Source organism: Nuphar pumila, chromosome 11 (genome assembly GCF_984573655.1).
Source record: "Nuphar pumila chromosome 11, dmNupPumi1.hap1.1, whole genome shotgun sequence".
In the NCBI taxonomy this organism is placed as follows: domain Eukaryota; kingdom Viridiplantae; phylum Streptophyta; class Magnoliopsida; order Nymphaeales; family Nymphaeaceae; genus Nuphar; species Nuphar pumila.
Genome location: NC_143259.1, coordinates 39,059,573 through 39,087,468, shown reverse-complemented (window position 1 = coordinate 39,087,468; position 27,896 = coordinate 39,059,573). Strand labels below are relative to the sequence as shown.

The 27,896-nt window shown below is 38.0% G+C and overlaps 1 protein-coding gene across 1 annotated transcript; it reads right to left on the bottom strand.

Moving 5' to 3' along the window:
- Positions 1-33: 33 nt before the first annotated feature.
- On the bottom strand, positions 34-7,245 carry LOC149822286 (aquaporin PIP1-2-like). Its single transcript, XM_089980973.1, has 4 exons — positions 6,815-7,245; positions 6,187-6,482; positions 2,506-2,646; positions 34-333 (listed from the first exon to the last, which is right to left on the bottom strand). Exons 1-4 carry the CDS (start codon positions 7,143-7,145, stop codon positions 238-240), a joined length of 864 nt encoding a protein of 287 aa, XP_089837099.1. The 5' UTR covers positions 7,146-7,245; the 3' UTR covers positions 34-237.
- Between the last annotated feature and the right edge of the window lie 20,651 nt (positions 7,246-27,896).

Sequence of the window (27,896 nt, the reverse complement as noted above, 5' to 3'; positions counted from 1 at the left end):
GTGCTACTTGGAGAGAGAGAGAGAGAGAGAGAGTCCAAATTCTTCTTCCATAGAGGAAGAGAAGAAAAGAAAAAATCATCACAATCTAACAGTAGCTAACAATATGATTTACACACCACTAGAGACACCAGCCTGAAAAACCACACACCAAATGCATACAAGCAAGACAAGAATAAAAAGGAACAACAAATCATGGCCGTCAGTAGTACTAGTAGGGATCAGGAAATGTAGCTAGGCCTAGGTCCTGGCCCTGAATGGAATTGCCCTGATGATCATCTGGTGGTACAGCGCAGCAAGAGCAGCTCCAACGAAGGGGCCCACCCAAAAGATCCACTGAAAATGGACAAATACCAATTTTAGCCAAAGGCAACCAAACAATCATCACCATAATAAAGAATTTTCGTTAATCGTTTTGATAAATGCTTCTTAATGACAAATTTATCTATTTCGATTCTATTTTAGCCAACAAAAGATTGTTTTTTTATAAATAACGATATCATTATAAATTGTTTTACATAAGCCCTAGTTTCCAACAGTATCATGGTTACAGCAACTAGCATCAGCTTTCATTATTTAAGCTGTTTTTTGTTTTTCTTTTTTAAACTCATAGTTATTTATCATCTCCATTAAAAGTTTATCATAATCCAATATCATCACAAACAATTGATTATTTTTCATTTACACAACAGCATAATACTCTAATGACACTAGCTTGATGATGGTAATGATAATTAGTGTCATCATCATCATCCTAGTACCTGCAGAAGTATGGCCCGGATGAATGAAAAAGCAGGGACAGTCAACATGATGGGCTTACAGAGGCTGCTTGTGCACAGTCATCCCAAATTCCCAAGCATTGTCAGACTAAAAAGAATTAGGGATGACGGGGTTTTTCTCAATAATTTACTGGGTGATCATTCCTTTTCTGCAGCAATATCGTGGCCGTTCATCTACTTGGAACAGATGGAACAACTTTAGTACTGCTGCTGCTGAAGCATGAAAAATGAAGTCCTTTTTTCTTTGCATGAGCATCCCAACTCTAATCATTATATGCAAATACTGTCATTATTTGAGGTTCATCCTTTATGCATAGCAGCACATGCACTGAACCATCCCTTCATGGTACTGCAGTCATGTTTCACAGTTCTGCCATCTCTTGTTCATGTGATGAATTCATGACGATGGAGCATGAAGAATGAAGTGATTTGTTTTTATGCCTATATATTATCATCATTCCAAATTTAATTAAAAGACTGCCATTTTTACTGTGGCCCATTAGCTGTTGATCAAGTGATCATTAACCCTTTCCCCATTTAGAAAATTTCAAAACAGCCGGTAAGCTTTAACATAATTCAAAAATGCGCTCAATGCCCCTGTAAATTTTTAAATAGATACCAAACTTTTGCTTATGCAGATCGAAAAACACACTTTTCTAAATAAGCCATGGTTACTACTAGCCATCCTGGTTGAAACCATACTTTTAATATCCCTTCATGGTACTGCAGTCATGTTTCACAGTTCTGCCATCTCTTGTTCATGTGATGAATTCATGACGAGCATGAAGAATGAAGTGATTTGTTTTTATGCTTATATATTATCATCATTCCAAATTTAATTAAAAGACAGGCATTTTTACTGTGGCCCATTAGCTGGTGATCAAGTGGTCATTAACCCTTTCCCCATTTAGAAATTTTCAAAACAGCCGGTAAGCTTTTAACATAATTAAAAAATGCGATCAATGCCCCTGTAAATTTTTAAACTTTTGCTTATGCAGATCGAAAAACACACTTTTCTAAATAAGCCATGGTTACTACTAGCCATCCTGGTTGAAACCATACTTTTAATATCCCTTCATGGTACTGCAGTCATGTTTCACAGTTCTGCCATCTCTTGTTCATGTGATGAATTCATGACGAGCATGAAGAATGAAGTGATTTGTTTTTATGCTTATATATTATCATCATTCCAAATTTAATTAAAAGACAGGCATTTTTACTGTGGCCCATTAGCTGGTGATCAAGTGGTCATTAACCCTTTCCCCATTTAGAAATTTTCAAAACAGCCGGTAAGCTTTTAACATAATTAAAAAATGCGCTCAATGCCCCTGTAAATTTTTAAATAGATACCAAACTTTTGCTTATGCAGATCAAAAAACACACTTTTCTAAATAAGGCATGGTTACTACTAGCCATCCTGGTTGAAACCATACTTTTAATAATGTTCAACAGTTAGACGGATCTCTTGATCTACTTGAGATGCTTTACTTCAACCCAGTCTTAAGATATGCTGATCATGAAACCAGTTGAACATATAGAAGATTAATTAATAGATTTAAAAAAGGTACATTTGAGATTTTACTCTGAATATTATTGTGAAATTCATCTGTGGCTTTTCTGGTTAACCAGAACAAAACTTGGGTATAAGTTTGAATAATTTTTAAATGCGGGTGGGTGTATTTTTAAATTGTGCTAAAATCTTAGGTGCATTTTTTTTTCTTCTACTTACATGGTCCTTCCAAGCATGTTCTTGGTCGTAGATGATGGCAGCTCCAAGGCTTCTAGCAGGGTTGATGCCAGTTCCAGTGATAGGGATGGTGGCAAGGTGAACAAGAAAAACTGCAAATCCAATAGGCAGGGGAGCTAGAATCTGCACAAAAAATCATGGAAATGTGTCATTGGTAGTTGGAAGCATAAGATTTATGCATCATAAAGCAACGGGCATGCAAAAAAAGGCAAACAATCATACTGCCATTCAGCATATCATGTAAATTCAGGCAATAGTTGCCTATTAACTAGCATTTTCTTGTTGAGAAAATAGGATCCAAGAGTCGATTCTTATTAAATAGACCAAGCTGAATCCACCTATAGGGTTAAATTTGATCAAAACTACTTGCATCATAAGATTTAAGAGGGATATGAAGAGGGTGGGGGGATGACATAGGAGATGAGTGGAACCGAACTGCATGAGGATAGCTTCTTGTCAGCTTCGATCTTATGGCAAAGGGTGCACACTCCATGTATCGAACTTACCTATTTTAACTAGTTAATACACTTAAATTACAAAAATCTGCCTAAGCTATCATCTACTGCACATGACTTCCAAGCAGTATTCAACTGCCTGGTTTTTCTTAATCTTCCTCAATTGCCGATGAGATGATTAGTTTTTTGTCTTTTAACAACAAATAGCCTACACTGAGTTCCTTGAATAATGATTAAAAAGTTATAAGCATTTGTGGCTATTTCATTTGACCAAAAAATTACAATTCTCGAGGACTTGAGGGAACAGACATACGCTTTTCCATTCCAGTAAATAAAAAGCAACGATGAATCAAAGGAAAAAAAGGAAAGGAGGGGAATAACAATATAATAAATTTCCTTCATATCATAGAAATTATAATAGCTCTTGTTGCTGCTTCAATAACATATTGAGTTTTCAAATTTATAATTTTAGGTTAGGATTCATTGAAAAAGGGGGGAATGGCCTGGCCAGTGCCTAGCCAGGCCGGGAGAACAAAAGAACCTTTCGGACGAAAGAAAATCAAAGAGCATCCCTCTGTTTGAATGATCCAGCAATAACCAGAAAGTTAGGTAGTTGCATGTAATTAAACAATAAGTCCTGCAGTTTGCTTGTTGTTTACAGTAATTACTAATGTGAGATATGATGCTGGTGCCATGTAAACACTATCAGTCAATTGGTAAAAGGAATAAAGTAAAATAAGGAAAAATATTTGCAACTAATGAAGGTAAGGGAATAATGAGCTAGAAATCATAGGTGCAAGTTGTATCGACTCAATCTAACCACAAACATGTGTTCAGCATTGTTTGTTTGCTAAGAATCAAGCTTTGGATTGTGCTTTTCTGATATAAAAAATTATCTTTTGATCAGTTATGAAATTGTGGCACATTAATTGTGGGCCATTGATTTTTTGACCCTTTAAAAAACTAATTACTTGTCATAATCACATGATTCAAAACAAGTTTCCCACTAAACAAACCATGTAGATCACATCCGTAACATTTGATCTACAAATAATTGAAAATTTTTTAAGAAAAGAGTTCATTAGTTCCTTACCTTCATTAGTAGCTAAAATAAAGACACTAAAGCAATTAAAACAAAAAAATTTAGGGACCACAAGTTTTTTACCTAAAGGTCAAAGAATCAAAGCAACATAAAAACATTAACAAATATATCACTTCTCAAATTTAAAAAAATGAAAAATGGCAGTATTTGAAGAAGATTGTGTCTCGAGCCCTTTGCTGTAATATTCCAAGATAAAACTCAATGTGGGTTGTCATCTTTTTTATATTAGCAAATAAGATAATTTTATCAAAAAAATCTTACTAGACAGCAGACAAACCAAGTGAAACCCAAAAAAATAATTAAAGTTTCGAACAATAACAAAAGTACAAGGAAAATTTAAGAGCCTTGAAGTCATTATTTGTAGAAACATTAACTGCTATCACAGTGGTTTCTGTAACCAGATATATGGACCCATGGATTTATACTAAAAATGATTGTATTGTACTTGCAAATTGACACATTTTCTGAAATACCTAGCAATTTGACAAAATCCCCTGCACATCCAAAATTTTGATTTTCAATTTTTTTAGGCAGCTGCCAAACCAAGTGAAACCCGAAAAATTCATCAAAGTTTTGAACAATAACAAAGTACAAGGAAAATTTAAGAGCCTTGAAGTCATTATTTGTAGAAACATTCTGCTATCACACTCTGGTTTTTGTATCAAGATATATGGACCCATGGATTTATATGACAAATCATCGTATTGTCCTTGCAAAATGACGCATTTTCTGAAATATCTAGGAATTTCACAAATTGCCCCGCATATCCAAAATTTTGATTCTCAAAATTTTTAGGACATTTTTATCCCTTCGCAAATACAGTATAACCTTCGCAACTCTTACTTGAGAATGTCTCCAAAATGTGTGAACCTCCTTATAAAAAGATGGCACAGGAAGGAGGACAGTACGACATTCGCTATGAGGACGTTCACAAATTCATGTGTAAATACTCTCACATTTGCAAAAAAGTGGTAGTTGCTTAATCCATAGCTACCTAAACAGGATGCATGTTAGCTGACCAATGGACTGAGCACACAAAAAAGTGCAAAAGTGCAAAAGCTCTTTAAAACGCAAAAAGAACACTTTAAGGATGCTTCAAAATGCCACTAAAAGCCCATGTGGCAATGCGTTATTTTTTCAATTGGTTTTTAGCTGGCATTTTGAAGCGTCGATAAAGGTCCCAGCGAAACTGAGACCTTTAGCGACACTTCAGAAGCAATGCTAAAGGCTGAATGTCTTACCATTCTCCTGCAAATGTCCTCACACATTTGCGACCATCCTCCCTAAAAGAAAACACAAACACGAGGACATTCACAAATACAGTATGACCTTCACAACGATTTCTTTTACAGAGGTTGACATCAGCAAGTAAGAGTTGCTAAGGTTGCGATGTATTTGCAGAGAAATAAAAATATTCTTAAAAAACCCAAAATCCAAATTTTGGATAGGTAAGGCATTTTCTCAAATTGCCAGGTATTTCAAGAAACCCACCATTTTGGTCATTTCCCGTAGCTTTATAAGTTTGTTTAGATGTACACTATTCATGGGTCACGTGAACATCCCAGTCAAAAACTGCAAAGTTGGAAACAATAGGGAATTTTTGGGACTTTGGGATAAACAAGGGACTCTAAAAAAAGGAATGTAGCAACCAAACAGGAATAAAGTTCAAAAGAACAAACGCCATGTTTGTAGAATTCAAGAAAACATATAAATAAGCAACACCCATGGAACATAATATCCACCGAACAGGAACTCCATAAAAGGTTAAGAAGAAGAAACTTCAAGTAGAAAATTAGGATAATAAGTCCTATAAAATAAGCAAAATTATTGTCAGTAAAGTCAAATGAACCTTTAGGTTCTATCTTTTACAAAGGACAAAAGATGAGAAAGAGCCCAAGTATCCAACAAAACCTTCAGTAAGCGAATTAGAAAAATAACAAAAACAATGGCAAAAAGAGAATACGCAGATAAAAGAAAGAGAATCCATTTAATAAAACATACACACGCACACACACACAAGCCCACCCCAAATTCTTCCCTAAAGAGAAAAAACAAATACAAAAATTCAATAATGTGTGCGGTGGTTTCAAGGCATTAAAAGCTTACAGGGACATGAGAATCTCTGGCATTTCTCTTGGCATCAGTAGCAGAGAAAACAGTGTAGACCAGAACAAATGTGCCGATGATCTCTGCACCAAGACCATCACCCTTGGTGTAACCAGGGTTAACAACGTTTGCACCACCACCCAACAGCTTGTACTGGTGCTTCTCAAACCCTCTCACCACCCCAGCGCCACAGATTGCCCCAGCGCACTGCATGATCATGTAGAAGAGAGCCCTTGTGAGGGACAGCTTCCTGGCAAGCAGCAACCCAAAAGTCACAGCAGGGTTGATGTGACCACCTACATAAACAAAATAAACAAGGGTTAACCACAAGCACTCGAAGTATCAAAGCAGATAAAACTGCTGTTATGAAAAAAATGAAGCAAAAACAGAAAAGACCCATTTTGAAAAATCATCTTTGATGAGAATTTATGATTATATGGTCATCTGTAGTATTCAAGTAAGAAATATTAACCAAGTAATATATATATATGTATATATAGAGAGAGAGAGAGATCTAACATTGAACTGGCAAATGAGACGGATTAGACAGTTTAAAACAAAATACTTGCAACAGAAATAAAGAATGGTAGAGAAGATGAAGACCAGAGATGGATAAAAGGAGAGTTACCTGATATCCCTGCAGTGCAGTAGACCAAGGCAAAGATCATACCACCAAAAGCCCAGGCAATCCCTTGAATACCCACTGAAGAACAGAGTCCATTGGACCTCTTGACACCCATAACAGTGAGTATGGTGATGTACAAGAAGAGGAAGGTGGCCATGAACTCTGCAATCCCAGCTCTCCAGAAGGACCATGATTTGAGCTCCTCTGGTTCAAAGAGTGGTGCTGGTGGTGGCTCCTTGTAGTCCTTGTCCCCTCCCTGTGCTGTTGTTCCAATAGGCTGTCTCTCTGGGAATTTGTTTGCCCCAAGTTTCACATCCTCCTCCTTCCCCTCCATTCTTCCTGCTACTCTCACTTCTCTCTCTCAAAAGCAAGAAAAACAACAGATGGGTTGTGGCTAGTGAAGCCTGTCAAAGGTGGTAGACTGGTTTTATAGAGAACAGTTATCAAAAAGAGAAGAAATAATAGGAGTGGGAAAAAGACGAGGTTTTTCTTTTAAAATGAATGGGGAGTCCTGGAAAGAAGAGCGGGTGGGGACAGTGTGGACCAGAGTCAGTGAGTTGTTCTCTATCTTTTTTTGCGGGCCAAAGTGGGGGTAGGGTTCTGTAAATTAAACCCTATAAGCTGCCCTTTTTTTTCTTTTAGCTTTGTTAAACCAACAAGAAGTTGCTGATAGAATCCATTTGTTTTTCTCCAGCAGTCTCTGATTCTGGCATTAGAGAAAGGCCCATAATGAACTGCTCTAAACCTTTTATTTTCATTATAATGGTGCAGTTGGTTTAATAATTGTACTGAAATTTTTTACTGAAACAGACTTGTCTGCTTTACTTGGATTCTTAAGGACAATTAGATTCAGAGTGGAACTGTTTGATATAGCTGATGAATTTGACATTTTTTATCTTGCAGAAAATTGTATTGATGTATTCCAATACAAGCAGCCTTCGTAATTATTCCAGCTCATCAGATTGAAGTTCCACTAGATCATCAGAAGCATACTTCAATTCAATACACCCATACAACTTGTTCGGTTGTACTTTTAAAAAGTATACAGGTCTTCTTATCTAATCAATCTTGCCATACCACCTTCATGATGGGGTGACCCATAGACGAAATAATGTGATACAACGAAGATTCGTTTATTATATACAAAACATTGGGCACCATTTTGACATAGGAAGCGCTTTTACCTACTCCTTTTCTGTAAATTCCATTGAAGCCCCTCTGTTTCTCATCCGAACTGTCATATGGAAGTTAGAAAGGTGCTAGTATTCTTCCTATGTCTAGGGATCTTTTGTTGATGAAAAATAAACATAGGATTACATAGTTTACAATAGCGTGATGATGAGATCCATGCTATTACCACTTAAATTTGAAAATTCTTAACTATGTATTATTAGGTTTCGAAGTAAAATAAATCTAAACATTTCATCCAATCAGTGTGTATAAAGAGCACCCATTTTAGATGGTTCTCACATGAATTACATAGAATGTAATTTATTTCAAGAATGTGCTAGGACATTTATATTTTCCTCTCTTTTTCTAGTGGAAAGTCAAATGAGTTTGATTGGCTTATAACTGTCTTTTTGAGTGTTAATATAAGCCATTGAAAGGTAAAACTTTAGCAAAACAAAAATAACAATAAGAATTGTAAGCATGAAAAAATGATACAGCAAGTTACTTCATTAAACACTGGGATTATGTTAGAACTAAATAGGTAGTTTTACACTTCCAAAAGAAGAACCATATTAGCACTAAAATGGTTGGATTTAAGTTTTTGCGTATGATGAAATTGTCCTCAGACTTTTTTGGAATGACATTTTTTTGCGACTCTACCATGTCCTTGTACTCCCTTTTAAAAGTCGATGCCTTAATTCGCCAAGAGGTGGTAGTGCTTTTCCTTTACCACCTAGTGATTAAAGCTAATAGGAAAGGAATAGAGAAAACCAACGGCTCCTTTGGGGAGCAAAAGCGACCGTTGAGAGTCGTGAGATAGCGATAGCTCAAAACCGTTTAAAGACAGCTGGTTGTCACATGTCCAACGGCTATATTTTTGTATTTATTCTGGTTCTGTTGCCTAATTGGCCTTACTTTTGCTGTGTGAAGGAGAAATTCTTTTGACAAAAGTACCCTTCAAGATTTAGGTTTTGGCTGCTGTACCCTAGCCTATTTTAGAAGCTTTTTTGGGGGATAATATTGGCTTCTTTTGATATTACCATATTTTCTAGCAAAAGATCATAGTTGAGATTTATTGGCTCAATCTAACCCCCACATGCGTTAGAATGGTTTTTTGTTTTTATGACAAGGAACCCTCACTAAAAGGGAAGCGGATCAGGTCATGCTGAACATGAGCGTTTTTGCTCATGCTGACATCAGGTGCCAGCACATGGCACACTTCTAAGTGTGCCGCTGCACCTGATACCCTCCATCTTTGGCCGACAGTTGGGGACCAAAAGCAGATGAAAGGCAGCCAAGTGCAAAGGCACACTCAAACTGTGGGGGCGCCATGACCACCCTGCCTTACGTGTCCCACCACTGAAATCTGCGGATACACCTGTACATGTGCATCGCCAGTAGGGTTTGATAGGGAGTCTTCAACTCAATGCCTTCACAACCACCCTGCTGGCCATGCAGGCGACCCCAAGGTGGTGCATGATCCATTTATTAGGAATGACACTTTGTATGAGTGGCTTTGATGTAAAATTATATTTTTTTAATTATAAAATTAATTAATTTTTGTAACTTATAAACAACCTATTTATAACAATGTAATTTGACAATATAAAAACTTGTTTTTGACTAAATAAATCATATACATCATGTATGTAGGGCTTGATTTATTTGAAAAAAAAAAGAATGTAAAGAAAAGTAAACCAATATTAACCCTTCTTTAGGCAAGCATTTTGCCTCTTGCATTATCTTTTTCTAATTTTGCTCATCCATCTGCGAAACAGCTCGAATTGGTTCCGGTCCTGGATCCCTCAGTTAAAATAGCATGACTATCCAGTTCAGGTATATCCTACACTGTTCTTGATGAAACATAACAATCTATGTAGGTTTCCACTAAATTTGATTAGTCTGATAATTAAGGGCACCGGTCTGAACCAATGTTATCAGTATCGGCCTGTATATATGCATCGTATCGGTAGACAATCGATACCCTTAACCCTGAATAGACTATTTTTTAAATAAATGCAAAAAATACTAAAAAATATTTTTTTTATTATTTTAATGGTTTTAACATGTGTCACATTATGGTTGATACATACTATTTTTTATTATTTTCTGGCAAATACAGAACGATTCACTTGAGTATCTGTATCCGCCATACAGCTGAATTGGTCTGAACCGGCTTTTAGCATTGGGTGAGGTTCATGAGACCCCTGGCTTGAACATATCATGAGATGACCAACAACTATCTAGCTTGACATGGATTAGTTAGACATCAAACTAAGTGGGATCTTTTAACCAAAATTGGACAACCGATAGGAACACTTTTCCAATTCTACATGGAGATCAAGTTTGGTTAAGTTATTCTTCCATCCATCTTTATTTAAGGTAAGGCCAAAAAGGTTTTATTTTTATTTTTTGAAAGAAAGTGAGAGTTTCATTCAAAATGAGGATATATGAAAGTCAGCAGACAAAAAGATTTGCTTCTTAGTGCCTTCCAAACCTGAATAAGTAGTGCCATAGAACTGCACTTTGAAGTCTATGAGAAACAGATGAAAAAGGCATCAGTTTCATTTATCGATTTCCAACCCATTAAAACAACAACAACAACTACGCCTTCATCCCAAAACAATTGGGGTCAGCGATATGAACCAAAAAAGAAATTCATTTTGGGTCTTCCACGTGAATCCTTTTCCTCCAATCATTTCTATCCAATGCCATGTCCTGGGTGAGGTTCAAAGCATTCATATCCTTTCCTATCATCTCCATCCAAGTCTTCCTAGGCCTACCCCGACCTCTTTTAACTAATATATTTTCTTATTTCTCCAACCTTCTAACTGAAGCATCATTAGACCTTCGCCGAATATGTCCAAACCACCGTAAATGATTCTCTCGCATCTTATTTTCAATGGGTGCAACACCTACCTTCTTACGTATCTCCTCGTTCCGAATCTTATTTCCAACCCATTAAACAGCCTCAAATTCCTTCTTGCATATAATAATAAATTCAGCATTTTAAGTACCAAAAACAAATGAAAACAATGTCATTTATCAAAAGACAATGGCACTGCTGATAAAGTTTTAAAGGGGTTGAAGGAAATTTTTTGTTTTTCTCAGAATGACAACTCACATGTGGATCTCATGGCTGGGTGGGCATGGTGAGTAGATCTGGTGATCTGTTGAATCACTTTAAGAAAGTGATTTGACATCTTCACCGTCCATTGCTTCATCCCACATGAACATCATGGTCCTTATGTACATTGTGGATGGTGAGGATGCCAAATCACTTTTCTAAAAGTGATTTGACAGATCATTTGATCTGCTCTCGTGAGCATGCCAACACATAGTGATAGCACTGATAGGACAAACCCTAATCCAACTGGGACAAGCCTTAGTGATGCCTTCAATCACACACCCATGTGCGAAGCCTTTATGAGTTGTCACCTATCGGTCCCTCCCCTCTCTCCTATTTACCACCACGTCATCTGTTCCTGTACTGGGGCCCACGGGATCCAACTACACGCAGGGTTTTCCATATTAGGGCTGTTATTGGGACCCAATTCTAAACCCATATGGGCATGGACCACCCAAGTGTGCCATCATTCGGATCTCATTGTGTAAGTTGTTTTCATCAGATCTGACCTTATAGATGTATTCGGCATAGTTTGTTTAGTGATGATCGACATTTGAATCGCCGGAATCCAACCCTTGTGCCGGATTTGTCGAAAATTGAGAAATCAACGGCCAAGAAAAGCACCAAACTTTTATGATTTTAGACATCGTGTTTAGCATAATCTCTTCTCTCCAGCTAAATAATTGGGCTAGCAAAACTATCATAGCTTCAAAGTCTTCTCTACCGTAGGCTCATATGCCTGGACCGACTATGTCTGGACTTGTGCCCAAACTGCTGCAACTTATGTCACAGGGCGCACCGTTCTGCTGGTGTGTCCCTGGTGACAGGGCCGAACACACCCTCAGACTCGATGACACGCACACTAACACATACAGATATTGTTTAATATTTTTAAATAATATTTCCCCAAAAACTAATTTTAAAATATTAAAATATCAAAAAATAGTTTTTATTGATTAAAAAAAATCCATGCCCTTCTGTCCTTTTTTTCAAAAAAAAAAAATTTTTTTGAACGTCATATTCACGTAGGTCAGATTGTACCTTTATCTTTGTCATATAGGCTACAGCTTTACTGTGGAAGTGTTACAATGAGTCAAAAGTTCTGGATCCAACATAGTCTGGATCGTGGTTAGGTGTGGATCTCAGTAATAACTGAGTGAAAATATCAGATGGCAGAAATATAAAAACACGACCAGGATGGCATTAATTGCATCCAGATCTTTGTTTGTATAATTGTCATTCTGTGGCCAGGTACGTGAGGAACAAACCCCAGACTGAGCTGTTCTAGAGAGACTATACCTAACTAGAACTAGTATATGATTTAATTGGGCTTGCTAAATATATGAACCAGCTAGTTAAGTCACAGTCGGATGCCACTTCTATACAGTATTTTATGCAGGAAAAACCCAGTTAAGACACTGCCGGAGCCATATTTGAATGCTTTGGGTTTAAAAGATTAACAAAAACATGAACCTTTTTTTTTTTTTTTTTTTTTTGAGAGAGAGAGAGAGAGAGGAAAGGAAAATTTATATATTTATTATTAGGATAAGACATAATTGCATAAAAGCCATTAGGACGACGAGGGGTGGTCCAAAAGCATCCCAAATAGATCAGGGCTGGCATAAAAGATGGGCTTCATCAATGTAATATCTCCCGACATTTTAGAAGCCAAAACCATATGGAAAACGTCAGCCATAATAAGCATACGGTCTACCAGCGAGGTTGCTAAATCTTGGAAGATTTGATAGTTACCCTCCCCACAAAAAATCCACCAGGTGGTCAACAACCAACACCTTCAGATGAAGTATTTTAAAAAATATCAACGTACGTAAGAGCTGGTTCATTTTAAAATAAATGAATATATATATATATATATAAACTGGTTCATTTTTAAATGAATGAATGAATAAACTTATGAATATATTTATTTTTTAATAAATAAATGAATATATTAGTAGGTTTATTATTGAATGAATGGGTTGTACATGAAAAAAAAAACTAAACTAGCAAAAAAAAACTATCATTGATGTTAAAAAAGCACCAAAAAATGCATTTTTGGTATTCTTTTAGCACCAGAAAAAACTTTTTTTTAAAATTTTTTTAGCATCAGTAAAAAATCATTCTATAACACCCTAAAATTTCAACTTGTAATTTTGAAAATATTTAGAGAAAACCATTCAAAGTTCAAGATTTTAATCTTTCAAATCGTAAGCGGAAACAATTTAAAAAGGAGCACAAGTTAACAAATTTTGGGCACGTTAGCTTACAAATCAATCTTACTTACAGAGAATAACCAGGATGTCAGCAGAAAGAGAGTGATCTCGAGTCATGTTGCATCGCGTCATCGGCCGTATGAAAAGTATTACTCCTCACAAGCTCATGAAATAGGTCAGTTTTATGACAAAATGATAGGCGCACAAATAGGCGATGTAGAATAAATAAAGCAGGGCATTCATAAGATAAGCAATTTATTTCATTAAAGATAGTGATAGCATGTATAATTGAATTGCGAGAAATTACATATATTCTAGCATGAGCAACATAAGTAAAAAACAACTAAACTGAAGGGAATGTACAACACAAGGTGTAAGAATCATTATAAGCAGTTAGCTAGCCTGGATAGCTAATTATTACAAGTAAAGAACGACATTAGTAGTTTAACTAACAAGTGTATTGCCACAACAGACATAAATAGTTCGACTAGTAATGAGAATAAATTAATTCTATGTTTCGATATTAGCTGGCCTTAGGGGTATGCACAAGGCACGAATCGTAGAAACAACTGAGACTAGTTTGGGTGTCTATTATGTCATGGGTTTTCAATACCCCGAATAGCTAGTTGAGTTCGCTTCTAAGAGAACGGTCGGTGACCGAGAGAGAATTCTTCAAAGGCCACTTGTTTCACTTATTTCAAAGGATGCATTCAACTTTTGCAGAAGTGTCTAAAGCTACATTTTATAGCTCATTTCTTCTAACTCTGATGACTGACGAATCTGAGTCTTTTGCCCGTAACTTCCATTAAAGTACCTATCCATCAGAGTTTTGTACCTTCTCGTCCTCTCTTTTAATGGGAGACAACGGTTCGAAAGAGTATGTCAGGTGTTAGTTAACTGAAAACTCATTCTACATACTCTGGTCTTTCAACCAACTCGAGCATCTTGCCTGTGAAGGCGAATCATCACTATTTATGTGATCTCAACATTGTGCTATTTGCACGTTTTGAGGTTGCCACAACCCCATCATCCAATAATCATAACACAAACTAAACATACCTATTAAAAGGTACAATCGTATTTGTCCAAATGTATGACTACGATGAAAGGGTAACATTCAATATATATGTTGCAATTCATTTGGTTCAAACTTAACATACATAGCTCTTTGAGCATTTGGCCTGTGAATGCGAACATTATTATCTTTATTTATCTCAACAGAGTGCTTATTGCATAGCTCGAGGTGTCCAACGACCTCTCATACTACTCATTATCGTGAACATACCGTACCTATCAAAAAAGTCTGGCAATGACAATAAATAATGAGTTTCACGAAGGATAACCCCAACATTGTGTTTCATATGACAAAAAATCAATAATATAACTTGGCATGCACAATTACTACAAAACATGAAAATCTCAACCAAGTCTTGGGATCGTCGTAGATCCAACCATTCCTTCTGATTTATCGACTCGGGGTACTGTTAGTTGTGTCTAGCCATGCACTAGCTTTATCAGCAGGATTTCGTGCTCGAGAAGCAGGGCCTTGCACAAGAAAGATTCCCTTCTCGAGACTATAGAGCCTGAACACAATTTCGCACCTTTTTGAAGAGCGCAAAATATAGTACACGCACCTACACACCCCACAAGGCTTGCCTGAGGACGACAACTAGAATAGAAATGTAATAGCCAATCTAATCACATGTGGTGCAATGGCAACAAGATGTAAGTGAAGGAAATTAACAACATGAACTAACTGCAAAACTAAATAAGCATGCAGGACATGGCGGCCACAGGAAACATGTAATTTCAAAGAAAATAAAGGCAAGTAAAGAACAAGTCATCACAAGTCATAATCATCTACATGTACGCATGCATGAAATATCAGTTATTCTTATCTCAGGATTCAACTACTTTATTTAATTCATCCAAAGTCTCTCATGCAACTTTTTCCTACCTCATAAGGTTGCGTTGCTGCGTGTGCCTACGAGTGTAGGTGATATAGGACTCAGGCCACATGGCACGAGCGGGACCCGTTGCGTAAATCTGCAAAAGTGTGAAAACTTAGAACGTTGCAGGCATACTAAAGAATAGAAAGGGACGAGGTACATCCCTTGTCCGCCCATCAATCATTATCGAAGTGGCAGGGGCGCAAGCCCTGCCCACCATTCTACAGGTCACCCTAAGAAGGGGGCAGTGGCAGAGCCTGCCCTGCCGACAGAGAGCATGAGCGGAAGGGGTCGAGGCCCCTGTCATATAGAATCTGATGAGAGGCAGGGGCCAAGGCCCCTGCTCACTGGAAAAATATTGAACGGTAGGGGCCTAAGGCCCCTGTCTGACAAACCTCGAATGGTAGGGGCTGAGGCCCCTGCCTAACAAAACTAAACAAACGACAGGGGCTGCCTGACAGACTTCAAATGGCAGGGGCTGAGGCCCATGCCATTTGACAAACAGCAGATGGCAGAGGTCTCGACCCCTGCCTGACAATACAGCGAACGGCAGGGGTCGAGTCATCTACCTGACAAACTTTGAATGGTAGGGGCCTCAGCCCCTACCTGACAATACCTCGATCGGCAAGGGTCGGGGCCCTGTCTGACTACTATCACAATCGGCAGGGGTCGGGGCCCTTGACTGCCTGCCTGAACAAAATGAATAGTAGAGGCCAAGGCCCCTGCTGATGGACATCAAATGGTAGGGGGGGTTGCCTAACAGAAACAGTGAAGAAGAGGGAGGGAGAGCATGGCAGGGGCCACCGGCATCCTGCCAGCCTCCCAACAGCACAAAGAAAAGAGGGGGAAGGTGCGGCAGGGGGGGCATCGGTCCCCTGCCGACCTTTTGGTAGGCACAGAGGGAGCAGAAAGGCACGACAGCGGTTGTCGACCCTCCAGCAATAGAGGAAATCGAAGGAGGGGGGGAAGAAGACAGGAGAAGAGGAGAAGGGGGAGGTGCGGCAGGGGGCCACCGGCCTCCTGTCGGCCTTCCGGCAAACAGAAGAAGAAGAAGAGAAGAAGGGAGGAAAAAGAGAAGGGTGTACCTGGGAGGGGACCGACAGCATCGGTCGACATCAGCGGTGTTGTCACGTGCAGGAAATAAGAGAGGAAGAGAGAAGGAGACTCGAGAGGGAGGGTTGGAGGAATGCAAAGAGGTGAGGGTGTCCCCTCCCCTTGCATGCTCTTAAAAGCACGGGGGAGGTGTAAATCGGAAAACCCTTTGTGGGTTTTCCTGCTCGACGAGAGGGGAAGGGGGCGCAGCTGCAGCACGGGGGAGAGGGTTTAAAAGAAACCCTTGCCCCTGCGATTTTTAACTCTAACGGGTTGGCGAGTCTAGGTCCGGGTCAGATTCGGATCTCACCCAGGTCTCTTTTTTTTTGTATGGGTTTTACATCCTACCCCTCTTAAAAGAATTTTGTCCATAAAATTTCATTAAATGACTCTCCGTAGATATCGCAGTCTAAGTTAATCGGTATTGACAAAGATGCACAACATGTGTGTTTGTGATTCCAAACATGTATGCTTATAAAGTGATCAAGACAACTCATAATGAGTTTCTGAGAAATGTTTCAGCTTAATAAAATATATGCGTGATTTCCTTAATAAACTTTTATTTTTTGAATGTCTCTATATTTTATCATAATCAGGTTATCGTTTGTTGTCCTCATAATTTCTAACACTCTTTGTCCAGAATAACCTTAACTTATTCCCATTTCTCAAGGCCTTATGCGGCTAGCTGCCATGACTTCACTTAAGGTAAAATTCTCAGAATGGCCCCATCTTTCCTCAGAAAACCTAAGCATAACCTCATATCAAGATCTAAAATCAATAAGGATCTGATTCTCTAATCGTGCTCCAACAGAAAAACCAAATTATAAATTCATAATCGGTCATCTCAATCAATCTCTAAAGATCATCACAACCCACCATATCTTTTTACGTAATCAAAATTTATAAGATCCACGTCGGATCACCTGGTCTGAGAAATGTACGACCTCACAAGAAATTTCTGCCTTAAATGGTTTACCTGGTCTTGGACAATACACTTCCTCACAGGAATTGACCGTCTTTGCAGCTATCCGCTCTTGGCCAGTGTACTTCCTCACAGAGATTTACCGCTCTAGTCGTATTACCTGATCTTGATCATATATACCCTCACAGAGAATCCTTTGAGGATAGGTCCTAAACAGGTACCATATTCGGTGATGCATGTAGCAGAATAAATGACCACTCTCAAGGTTGATAACTACTAATATGGGCACAAGCATACATATCATCAATAAGCATCACATCACTTCATATGACACTCAAATAATAAAAATCACATATTTCACCAATAAGGTTTCATGAGCCATAGTTCACTACTGAACTTAAACATTTAACACATGTATTCAATATTTTATATCACGTGACATTTCAATCACATCATACAAAAGCATATTATCCAAGGCATCATATATTGCCACAAGGAACATTGTATTTCTAAAATTGAACCTCAAAGCATGCATAACCTAAGCATGAGTTCTATGCACACATGAACATGCAAAAATCATAACACGAAGCAACTATACCTCAACATGTGTAACTCTTACATAGTTCAAGTAATTCACACAGGATTCAAGTTATGTATGCATCTAAAATATTCAGATCATTTCATCATTTTCATGTTCATTCATAATTCTTACATACAATAAATTGCATTCGACCATTCAAGCGTGAAACACATGCACATACCTTTCAAGACATTTAGTCAAATAGTCATGATACCCACAACAATCATGCTATATAAGTATGATATACTTACTCAAACAATCATAATGTGATCATTTGCAATAAAACTATGTAGGCGTGATATATTATTCACCTATTAAGTCGAAACTAATCATTTGTAGGCATGATATGCCATCCACCTATTAAGTCAAAACTAATCCTTTGTAGGCATGAGGTGTCATTCACCTAAATGTTAATATAAGCATCACAATCATAAGAATCTCGGAGACACAAAATTCATACGTGATTTTATTGATAACTTTTGCCTAACAAAATTTGCATTGAATCATAAAAAAAATCTTAACCTAAGACTATCAGAGTCTCTAATCGCTATCCTCTATTTGTTCGATCATGGTGGCATAGACGTAACTAGACCCTTCCTTTTGTGGTTGTTGTTGTTGTTGCTGTTGCTGACCTTCAACTGTGGTTCATCGCTGCCAATCTGCTGCCTTCTTACAATAATTTTGAGCATAATGCCCCATCTTACCGCAATATAGACAACCTCCAGTGTCTCAAAGGTACGGTTGTCTCAGATGAACATAATTGCACTTTAGACAAATCTGATTTGGCGATTGCTGCGGCTCAATTCCTCTATCATCATTTTGCTTCTTGAATGGAGGCTTTTGAGTTTTGTTGTTAATATGTTATCGTTTATGGTTTCCACCATTCCCATCAGACCTTTTATCTTGTCCACCCTTAACTCGCTCCCAATCGTCATTTGATAGGGTGGCTACTGCAACTGCTATGGAAAATGTTAAGGGCGTACTAGTCAGGACCCGATGTCTGAGCCCTGCCTTCAATCCACGAATAAGCATTTCAGCCCACTCACGGTCATCCCCAAACAGATTGGGACAATAACGCTCCAATCGCTGGAATTTGGCAATGTAGTCCCCTAAACTCAAGTTGCCTTGACACAGCTCCAGAAATTCCACCTTCTTATTTTCCCTCGCATGAGGAGGAAAGTAGTTTCCTAGGAAAGCTCTCTTGAAGGCCTGCCAAAAAAATCACCTCAGCACCCGGAAATTGCATGTCCTGAGCCGTGTCCCACCACTTGCGTGAATCATCCTTCAGTCGAAAGGACTCGAACATGATCTTCTTATCATCAGGTACAGACAGAACTTGAAACACTCGTTCTACCTCCTTGACCCAACTTTCAGCCAAGTCTGCATCAACCCTGCCCGTGAAGGTTGGAGGATCAAGATTCAGAAACTTTTGGTAAGTCATGATTGGGGTCATCTCTGAAAGGGGAGTCGGGTCCCGCTGTGGGTGAACCTGGCTCCAAATCACCTCTGCCAAAGTACCAAGAGAATCCATAACGAATCCCCATTGCTCAAACCATTCGCCAGACGAATCACCATTTGGGTTTTGTGACATCTTTTATTCGCACCAAAGGATGCACAAGTCGAGATTTAATAATGATCATGGAAATAAAACAACATTTATATATTTTATGAAGTATTTACCAAAAAACCAAGTATCAGTGGATGTGGGTGAGGGTGGCCTACTAGCCCAAAAGTCTGACAAGGATAGATGTCTGCCTCTTTACAAGACAAGACCCCTACCTCCGACTGAGCAGCCATGCATCCCACGCATGCCCTCACTGTGACTACCATTTGGTCAAGCAGACGGACAAAACAAGGATATTAGTTTTAGTTTAAGCATGCAAATCAAACACAAAAGACTTACAACGTGATGGGATGCTCGATGGTCAAGATTCACCTCTTTCTTAACTGCTTTGATACCAAGTTGTAACGCCCCAAAATTTCAACTTATAATTTTGAAAATATTTAGAGAAAACCTTTCAAAGTTCAAGATTTTGATCTTTCAAATCGTAAGCGAAAGCAATTTAGAAATGAGCACAAATTAACAAATTCTGGGCACGTTAGCTTATAAACCAATCTTATTTACAGAGAATAGCTAGAATATTAGCAGAAAGAGGGTGATCGCGAGTCATGTTGCATCACACCATCGACCATCTGAAAAGTATTACTCTTCACTCGCCCATGAAATGGGTCAGTTTTATGACAAACTGGTAGGTGCATAAATAGACGATGTAGAATAAATAAAGCAGGGCATTCATAAGATAAAAAGTTTATTTTATTAAAGACAGTGGTAGCATGTATAATTGAATTACAAGAAATTACATTTATTCTAGCATGAGCAACATAAGTAAAGAACAACTAAACTGAAGGGAATGTACAACACAAGGTGTAAGCATCATTATAAGCAGTTAGCTAGCCTGGGTAGCTAATTATTACAAGTAAAGAACGATGTTAGTAGTTTAACTAACAAGTCTAATGTCACAACAGACATAAATAGTTCGACTAGTAATGAGAACAAATTAATTCTATGTTTAGATATTAGCTGGCCTTACGGGTATGCACAAGGCACGAATCGTAGAAACAACTAAGACTAGTTTGGGTGTCCATTATGTCATGTGTTTTCAATACCCCGAATAGCTAGTTGAGTTCACTCATAAGGGGACAATCGATGATCGAGAGAGAATTTCTCAAAGGCTACTTGTTTCAAAGGATGCATCTAACTTCTGCAGAAGTGTCTAAAGCTACCTTTTGTAGCCCATTTTTCCTAACTTCGATGACTGAGGAATCTGAGTCTTTTGTCTGTAACTGTCATTAAAAGACTTGTCCATCAGAGTTTTGTACCTTCTCATCCTCTCTTTTGATAGGAGTCAGCGGTTTAAATCGGTACGTCACGTGTTAGTTAACTGAATACTCATTTTGCATGCTCTAGTTTTTCAACCAACTCGAGCATCTTGCCTGTGAAGGCGAATCGTCACTATTTATGTGATCTCAACATTATGATATTTGCATGTTTTGAGGTTGTCACAACCCCATCATCCAATCATCGTAACACAAACCAGACATACTTATTCAAAGGTACGGTCGTACATGTCCAAATGTATGACTACAATGAAAGGGTAGCATTCAATATGTTGCAATCCATTTGGTTCAAACTTGACATGCTTAGCTCTTTGAGCATTTGGCATATGGAGGCTAACATTATTATCTTTATTTATCTCAACAGAGTGCTTATTGTACAACTCAAGGTACCCAACGACCTCTCATACTACTCATTGTAGTGAACATACCATACCTGTCAAAAGGATTTTATGCTCGAGAAGCAGGGCCTTGCACAAGGAAGATTCCCTTCTCGAGACTATAGAGCCCGAACACAATTTCACACATTTTTGAAAAGCGCAAAATATAATATGTTCACCTGCACACCCCACAAGGCTTGCCTGAGGGCGACAACTAGAATAGAAATGTAATAGCCAATCTAATGACTTATGGTGCAACGACAACAAGATGAAAGTGAAGGAAATTAACGACAGGAACTAACTACAAAACTAAATAAGCATGCAGGACATGGCTGCCACATGAAACATATAATTTCAAAGAAAATAAAGACAAGTAAAGAACAAGCCATTACGAGTATGCATGCATGAAAATATCAGTTATTCTTATTTCAAGATTCAACTACTTTATTTAATTCATCCAAAGTCCCTCGTGCAACTTTTTCCTACATCGGGAGGTTGCATCGCTGTGTGCGCCTACGAGTGTAGGTGATATAGGACTTGGGTTGCGGGGCACGAGCGGGACCCATTGCGTAAATCTGCAAAAGTGTGAAAACTTAGAAGGTTGCAACCATACTAAAGAACAAAAAGGGACAGGGGTACATCCTCTGTCCGCCCATCAATCATTATCGAAGTGGCAGGGCCGCAAGCCCTACCCACCATTCTACAGGTCACCTTAAGAAGGGGGCAGTGGTAGGGCCTAGCCTACCGACGGAGACCATGAGTGGCAAGAGCCGAGGCCTCTGTCATATAGAATCTGATGAGAGGCAGGGGCCAAGGCCCCGGTTCACCGAAAAAATATTGAACGGCAGGGGCCCAAGGCCTCTGTCCGACAAACCTCGAATGACATGGGCTGAGGCCCTTGCCTAACGAAACTAAATGAACGACAGAGGCCAAGGCCTCTTCCTGACAGACTTTAAATGGCAAGGGCCTCGGCCCCTGCCTGACAAACAGCAAATGGCAGGGGTCTCGACCCCTGCCTAACAATACAGTAAACGACAGGGGCCTTGGCCCCTGTTTAACAAAGTTCGAATGGCGGGGGCCTCGGCCCCTGCCTTACTACTATCACAATCGGCAAGGGTCGGGGTCTGCCTACCTGCCTGAACAAAACAAACAGCAGGAGCCAAGGCCCCTGCTGATGGACATCAAATGGTAGGGGGAGCTGCCTAACAGAAACAACAAAGAAGAGGGAGGGAGAGCATGGCAGGGATCGTCGGTGTCCCGACAGCGTAGAGAAAAGAGGGGGAAGGTGCGACAGGGAGGCATTGGTCCCCTGCCGACCTTCCAGTAGGCATAGAGGGAGTGGGAGGGCATGACAGGGGTTGTTGGCCTCCTGTCGGCCCTCCTGTAACAGAGGAAATTGAAGGAGGGGAAAAAGAAGACGGGGGAGGAGGAGAAGGGGGAGGCGCGGCAGGGGGCCGTCGGCCTTCCGACAAACAGAAGAAGAAGAAAAATAAGAAGGGAGGAAAAAGAGAAGGGCATACCTGGGAGGGGACCGACGTCGTCGGCCGGCGTTGTCGGTCGGCATCATCAGTGTTGTCGCACACAAAGAACGAGAGAGGAAGAGAGAAGGAGACTCGATAGGGGGAGGAGGAGGAACGCGGGGAGGTGAGGGCATCCCCTCCTCTTGTGTGCTCTTAAAGGCACAGGGGTGGTGTAAATCAAGAAACCCTTCGTGGGTTTCCCTGCTCGATGAGGGGGGAAAGGGGCACAGCTGCGGCGCGGGGGAGAGTGTTTAAAAGAAACCTTTGCCTCTGTGGTTTTTAACCCTAATGGGTTGGCGGGTTCGGGCTCAGGTCGGATCCGAATCCAACCTGGGTCCCTTTTTTTTGTATTGGTTTTACACATTCACTGGCTCTATTTATTAGCGCCAGTAAATGTATTATTTGTCACTTTTATTAGCAAAACTACTGACGTTAGGCAAACTTTTACCGATGCTAATTTAGCATCAGTAAAGTTCTAATTTTTTATAGTGCACGCATATCTCCCACAGGCACTTTGAAAGTAGGGAAATATTTTATTTTTAGATAGATCTAATAGAGAGAGGATCATGTAAAACGCTAAGTGTGATTAGCAGTCTCACCCTGTGTTTACTACCACAAAACCCACACCTAGCATTTTATAGGATCCGCTCTCAGTCTAACACCCACACCTCCTCCATTAGTTGTTGTAGTTACGGTGGATCAGCAAACCAATGGCATGCTTTGATGGTTTGTAGTGGCACTCCATATAAAAGAGCGCAAATGCTTAACCTTCTCAACAGTGGCTAATAGCATGTAAATACTCATGAAAAAAGATGATATCATCGACAGGATTGATTTGACCAAGGTGATGTGACCGGCCTCCAATAGGTAACGAGTCCTCTAGTATTCCAACTTTGCATCAATGCGATCGAGCATAGGTTTTCAATGGAGGGGGTCAGAGATTAGCTTATCGTCCAATGGAAGACCAAGGTACTTGGTTGGCATGGAAAACTTGAAAGTTATAACTACAAATATTTCACTACAAGAAGTTAGTCTTTCTATGCAATTGAATACTCTTTTCTTAGGGAAGGTTACAATGAGAGGTGTAATAACTTTTTTTGAAAAACTACTTTCTAAAACTGCATAAATAATCAACTAGTATATTCAAAATTTCCATGATCCAAATCATATCATGACGTAATTTTGAACCATGAAATATACAAGCATTTATATGATTTAATGCAATATGCATTTCCTTGGCATTAGAGTCATATAAAACCATCACTAATTTGGTCCTCCCCTATCATTTATAAGTTTGACTCGATCGACATGGTATATTCAGAATCATCACTATCATCTGATTTTGCACTGTGTTTGTCATCGCTGTTAGTGTAAAATGATTGATTAATTGTACAAAGTAAATCCGAACTCGTTATATTTATGACTCTCTTTGCTTCAAAAAATGTAACATTCCTACATTCTCAACTTTCAAGATTAACAAAAAAAATAACACTTCCAGTTCAAACATAAATTAGAAAGAGTGTCAACCTTTACCTAAATTTGTCATCTACTTTAGAAGGTTGGGTATCATACAACATCTTGTGATGACGATCACCGGCACTGGTTTGTCCAAGTGGTTCCACATAATTTGCAGTGATCTTATTATCAATAACTATTGTGAACAATGAGATGTTCACCAAAGGAGTGAGCTCAATAACTGGCAGCTGGGATAGATGCACATTATCCACAATATTTTCATTATTTTATTTGTATATATCACTTTCGACCACATCCTGAACATCACTACATGTAGCTTTACTAGCAACTAAGTAAATGCTGCCCTTATATAACATTGATTGTACATCATCATCATCATCCAAGATATATATTCATATATCTTTACCATCTAATTTTGGAGTGCACTTATACCGAAGGACTATATATTAACTCTTTAATATATCTGGTTTTACGAGACATTAAAGCTATAAATTCTTTATAGTTGTTGGTTTTAAAGACCATTATAAATATCCAAAGGAGATGCTCAAAGCTACAATAATTTACAAATATCATTTCAGTAGATATGACAACTACCTACACCAACCACACAATTTATCACTCAGTTAACAACTCTGAAAACCAACAACCTACAATAAACTACAATGCCTCCACAGCCAATCCTTATTCAATGTTTGTGCATAGTCAACCCCAACAAACAGAGATAAATATTGACAAAACCACCAAATGTTTATAAGTAACAGACAAAAATAAATAACTATATGTGAAAATCCCTAAAGATCATAAATTCTAAATGGTAAACAAGAAAAAAAAAGATACTGCAACCTTAACAGCAAACCAAAGAAGTTGATGAGAAGGATACCACAACTTTGCACAAGGTGGAACAAACAACTTTCACAAGAATCTTTGAAAGGGTTGAGTTCTAGAGGGAGGAGGATTGGGCTTACCGCTCTTTCCAGATACAAATGATGAAAAAAAAAAAATAAACATGCATTTATATGGGACATAATTTCGCAATATAGGTGTGATGCGAATAAAAAAATTTGCAATATAGGACTTTCACAAATATTTTGGAATTTTGCAATTATCAAACTCATGCAAATTTTATGATTTTCGTAGATGATCACACGAAACACATCATGAATTTCACAATTTGTTTGAAATTTCACAATATTTTTTGGAAAATCACAACCTTAGATGTGATTTTGTTGATGAGTTCTATGGGTGTATTATTTTAGCATCATGATGTGCGAAAATAAAAAATTTGCACCTGTGAGAGGTAAGAGCATCAAGAAAAAATTGAATTATGAGACATTTTGGAAGCATGTTATTTTTGTCATACAGTATTGTCATTTTTCGTAACTAAAACTAGTATATGATATAATTGGTCTTGATAAATATATGAATCACTGGATGCCACTTCTATACAGTATTTATGCAAGAAAAACCTAGTTAAGTCACTATCTGGGCCATATTTGAATGTTTTGGTTTTAAAATATTAACAAAAACATGAAAGTTTTTTTTAGAGGAAAGGAACGTAGATTTATTTATTATTAAGATAAGGCAGAATTACATAAAAGCGACCACAAGTAGTTGTTTAAAAGCATCACAAATAGATCAGTGTAGACATAAAAGATGGGCTTCATCCATGTAATATCTCCTACTATCTTAGAAGCCAAAATCATAAAGAAAACATCGGCCAATGCACTTATGGATAGCTACCAGCTAAGTTGCTCAATCTTGGAAGATTTGATAGTTACGCTCTTGCCAAAAGAACCACCAGGTGGTCAACAACCAATACCATAAAATGAGGTACCGTTTCAAAAAATATCAATGTATGTAAGACTAGTTCATTTTAGAATGAATGAAATGAATAAGCTAGTTCATTCAAATGAATGAATGTATGAACTGCCTTATTTTTAAATAAATGAATTAATGAATGTACGTGTGAACATATTCATTTTTCAATGAATGAATAAATGAATTAGTAGGTTTATTATTGAATGAATGTATAAGCAGGTTATACATGAGAAAAAAACTAAATTAGCAAAAAAGCACCAGAAAATTCATTTTTTAGTACCAAAAAAATAATTTTTTAGTACTAGAAAAGTATTTTTTTAGCTTAAAAAAAGACTTTTCTCTAGCGTTATGCATTAGCACTAGTAAATGCATTAGCACTAATAAATGTATTACTAGTGACACTTTTACTGGCGAAACTATTGGTGCTAGGCAGACTTTTACTGGCATTATTTTACTGCCAATAAAGATCTAATTTCTTATACTGCACGCAGATCTCCCACCACCACTTTGAAAGTAAGGCAACATTTTATCATCAAATAGATCTAATACTCGCACCTCCTCCATTAGTTAACATAGTTACGATAGACCAGCATTAGTTGATGTAGTTATGATGGACAAACAAACCAAAGGCATGCTTTGATGGTCTGCAGTGGCACCCCATATGAAAGAGCGCAGACACTTATCCTTCTCAACAACGGTTGGTTGCATGTAAATACTCGTGAAAAAGATGAAATCATTGATAGGACTAATTTGATCAAGGTGACGTGACCGACCTACGATAGGTAATGAGTCCTCCAGGATTGCAGTTTTGCATTAATGTAATCGAGCATATGTCTCTAATGGGGAGCATACCACTTCTGGTTATATTAATAATATCTTTAATATGGATGTAAATGTATGACACCAGAGGTTAGAACATATTAATTTAAAGAAAATGAAGAAACTTATCAAACAAAATCTAATACCAAACTTTGAAGATACATCTTTTCATCGATGTGAATCTTGTATCTATGCCAAAATGATAAGAAAATCATTTTCAACAGATGTAATTAGAGCATCTGATTTATTATAAATTATTCATTCAGATATTTGTGGGTCTTTTAGGATCCAAACTCATAAAAAAATATAATATTTCATATCATTTATTGATGATTATTCAAGATATAGTTATATCTTATAACATATAAGTCTGAGGCTTTAGAGAAATCTAAAGAATATCATCAGGAAGTAGAAACCCATCTTGAAAAAAAATTAAGGTCTTACGATCTAACCAAGGAGAAGAATACACCTCAAATGAATTTGTTGAATATTGTAAGGTGAATGAAATCAAACCTCAAACAATAACACTTATAACACCATAATAAAATGGTATGGCTAAAAGATATAATATGACTCTTCTCGATATGGTTAGGTGCATGTTGTCTCATGCTTCGTTACCCAAGGTATTTTTGGGATAAGTGATTTATACAACAACATATATTTTGAATAGGGTTTCATGTAAGGTTGTTGTCTCTACATCTTATGAGTTGTGAATTGATAGAAAACCAGACCTTAGCCATCTTCGTAGATGGGGTTCAATAGCTCACATAAAGGTAATAAATTGATCAAAAGATAAATTTGATAGCAGATCCATAAAATATATCTTTATTGGACATCCTAAAGGTTATAAATTCTATCATCCTAATAAGGGTCTAATTGAAAGTAAAAATGTTATATTCTTGAAAGATCAAAACATGAAATCAGTAATTCTCAAGATAAATGAAAATGATCTTTTTGATCTCATCTATGATTCTGATAATTCTCAAGAACATATAGGTAATGATGATCCAACTGTTAGTGATCAAGAACAATTAGTTAACCATGAACCAATTGTTAGTAATTCGTCTTTTTCTTATCAGACTTAGGTTGGTCGTAAAAGGTCAAGAGTTCCTCCTTTGTACCTG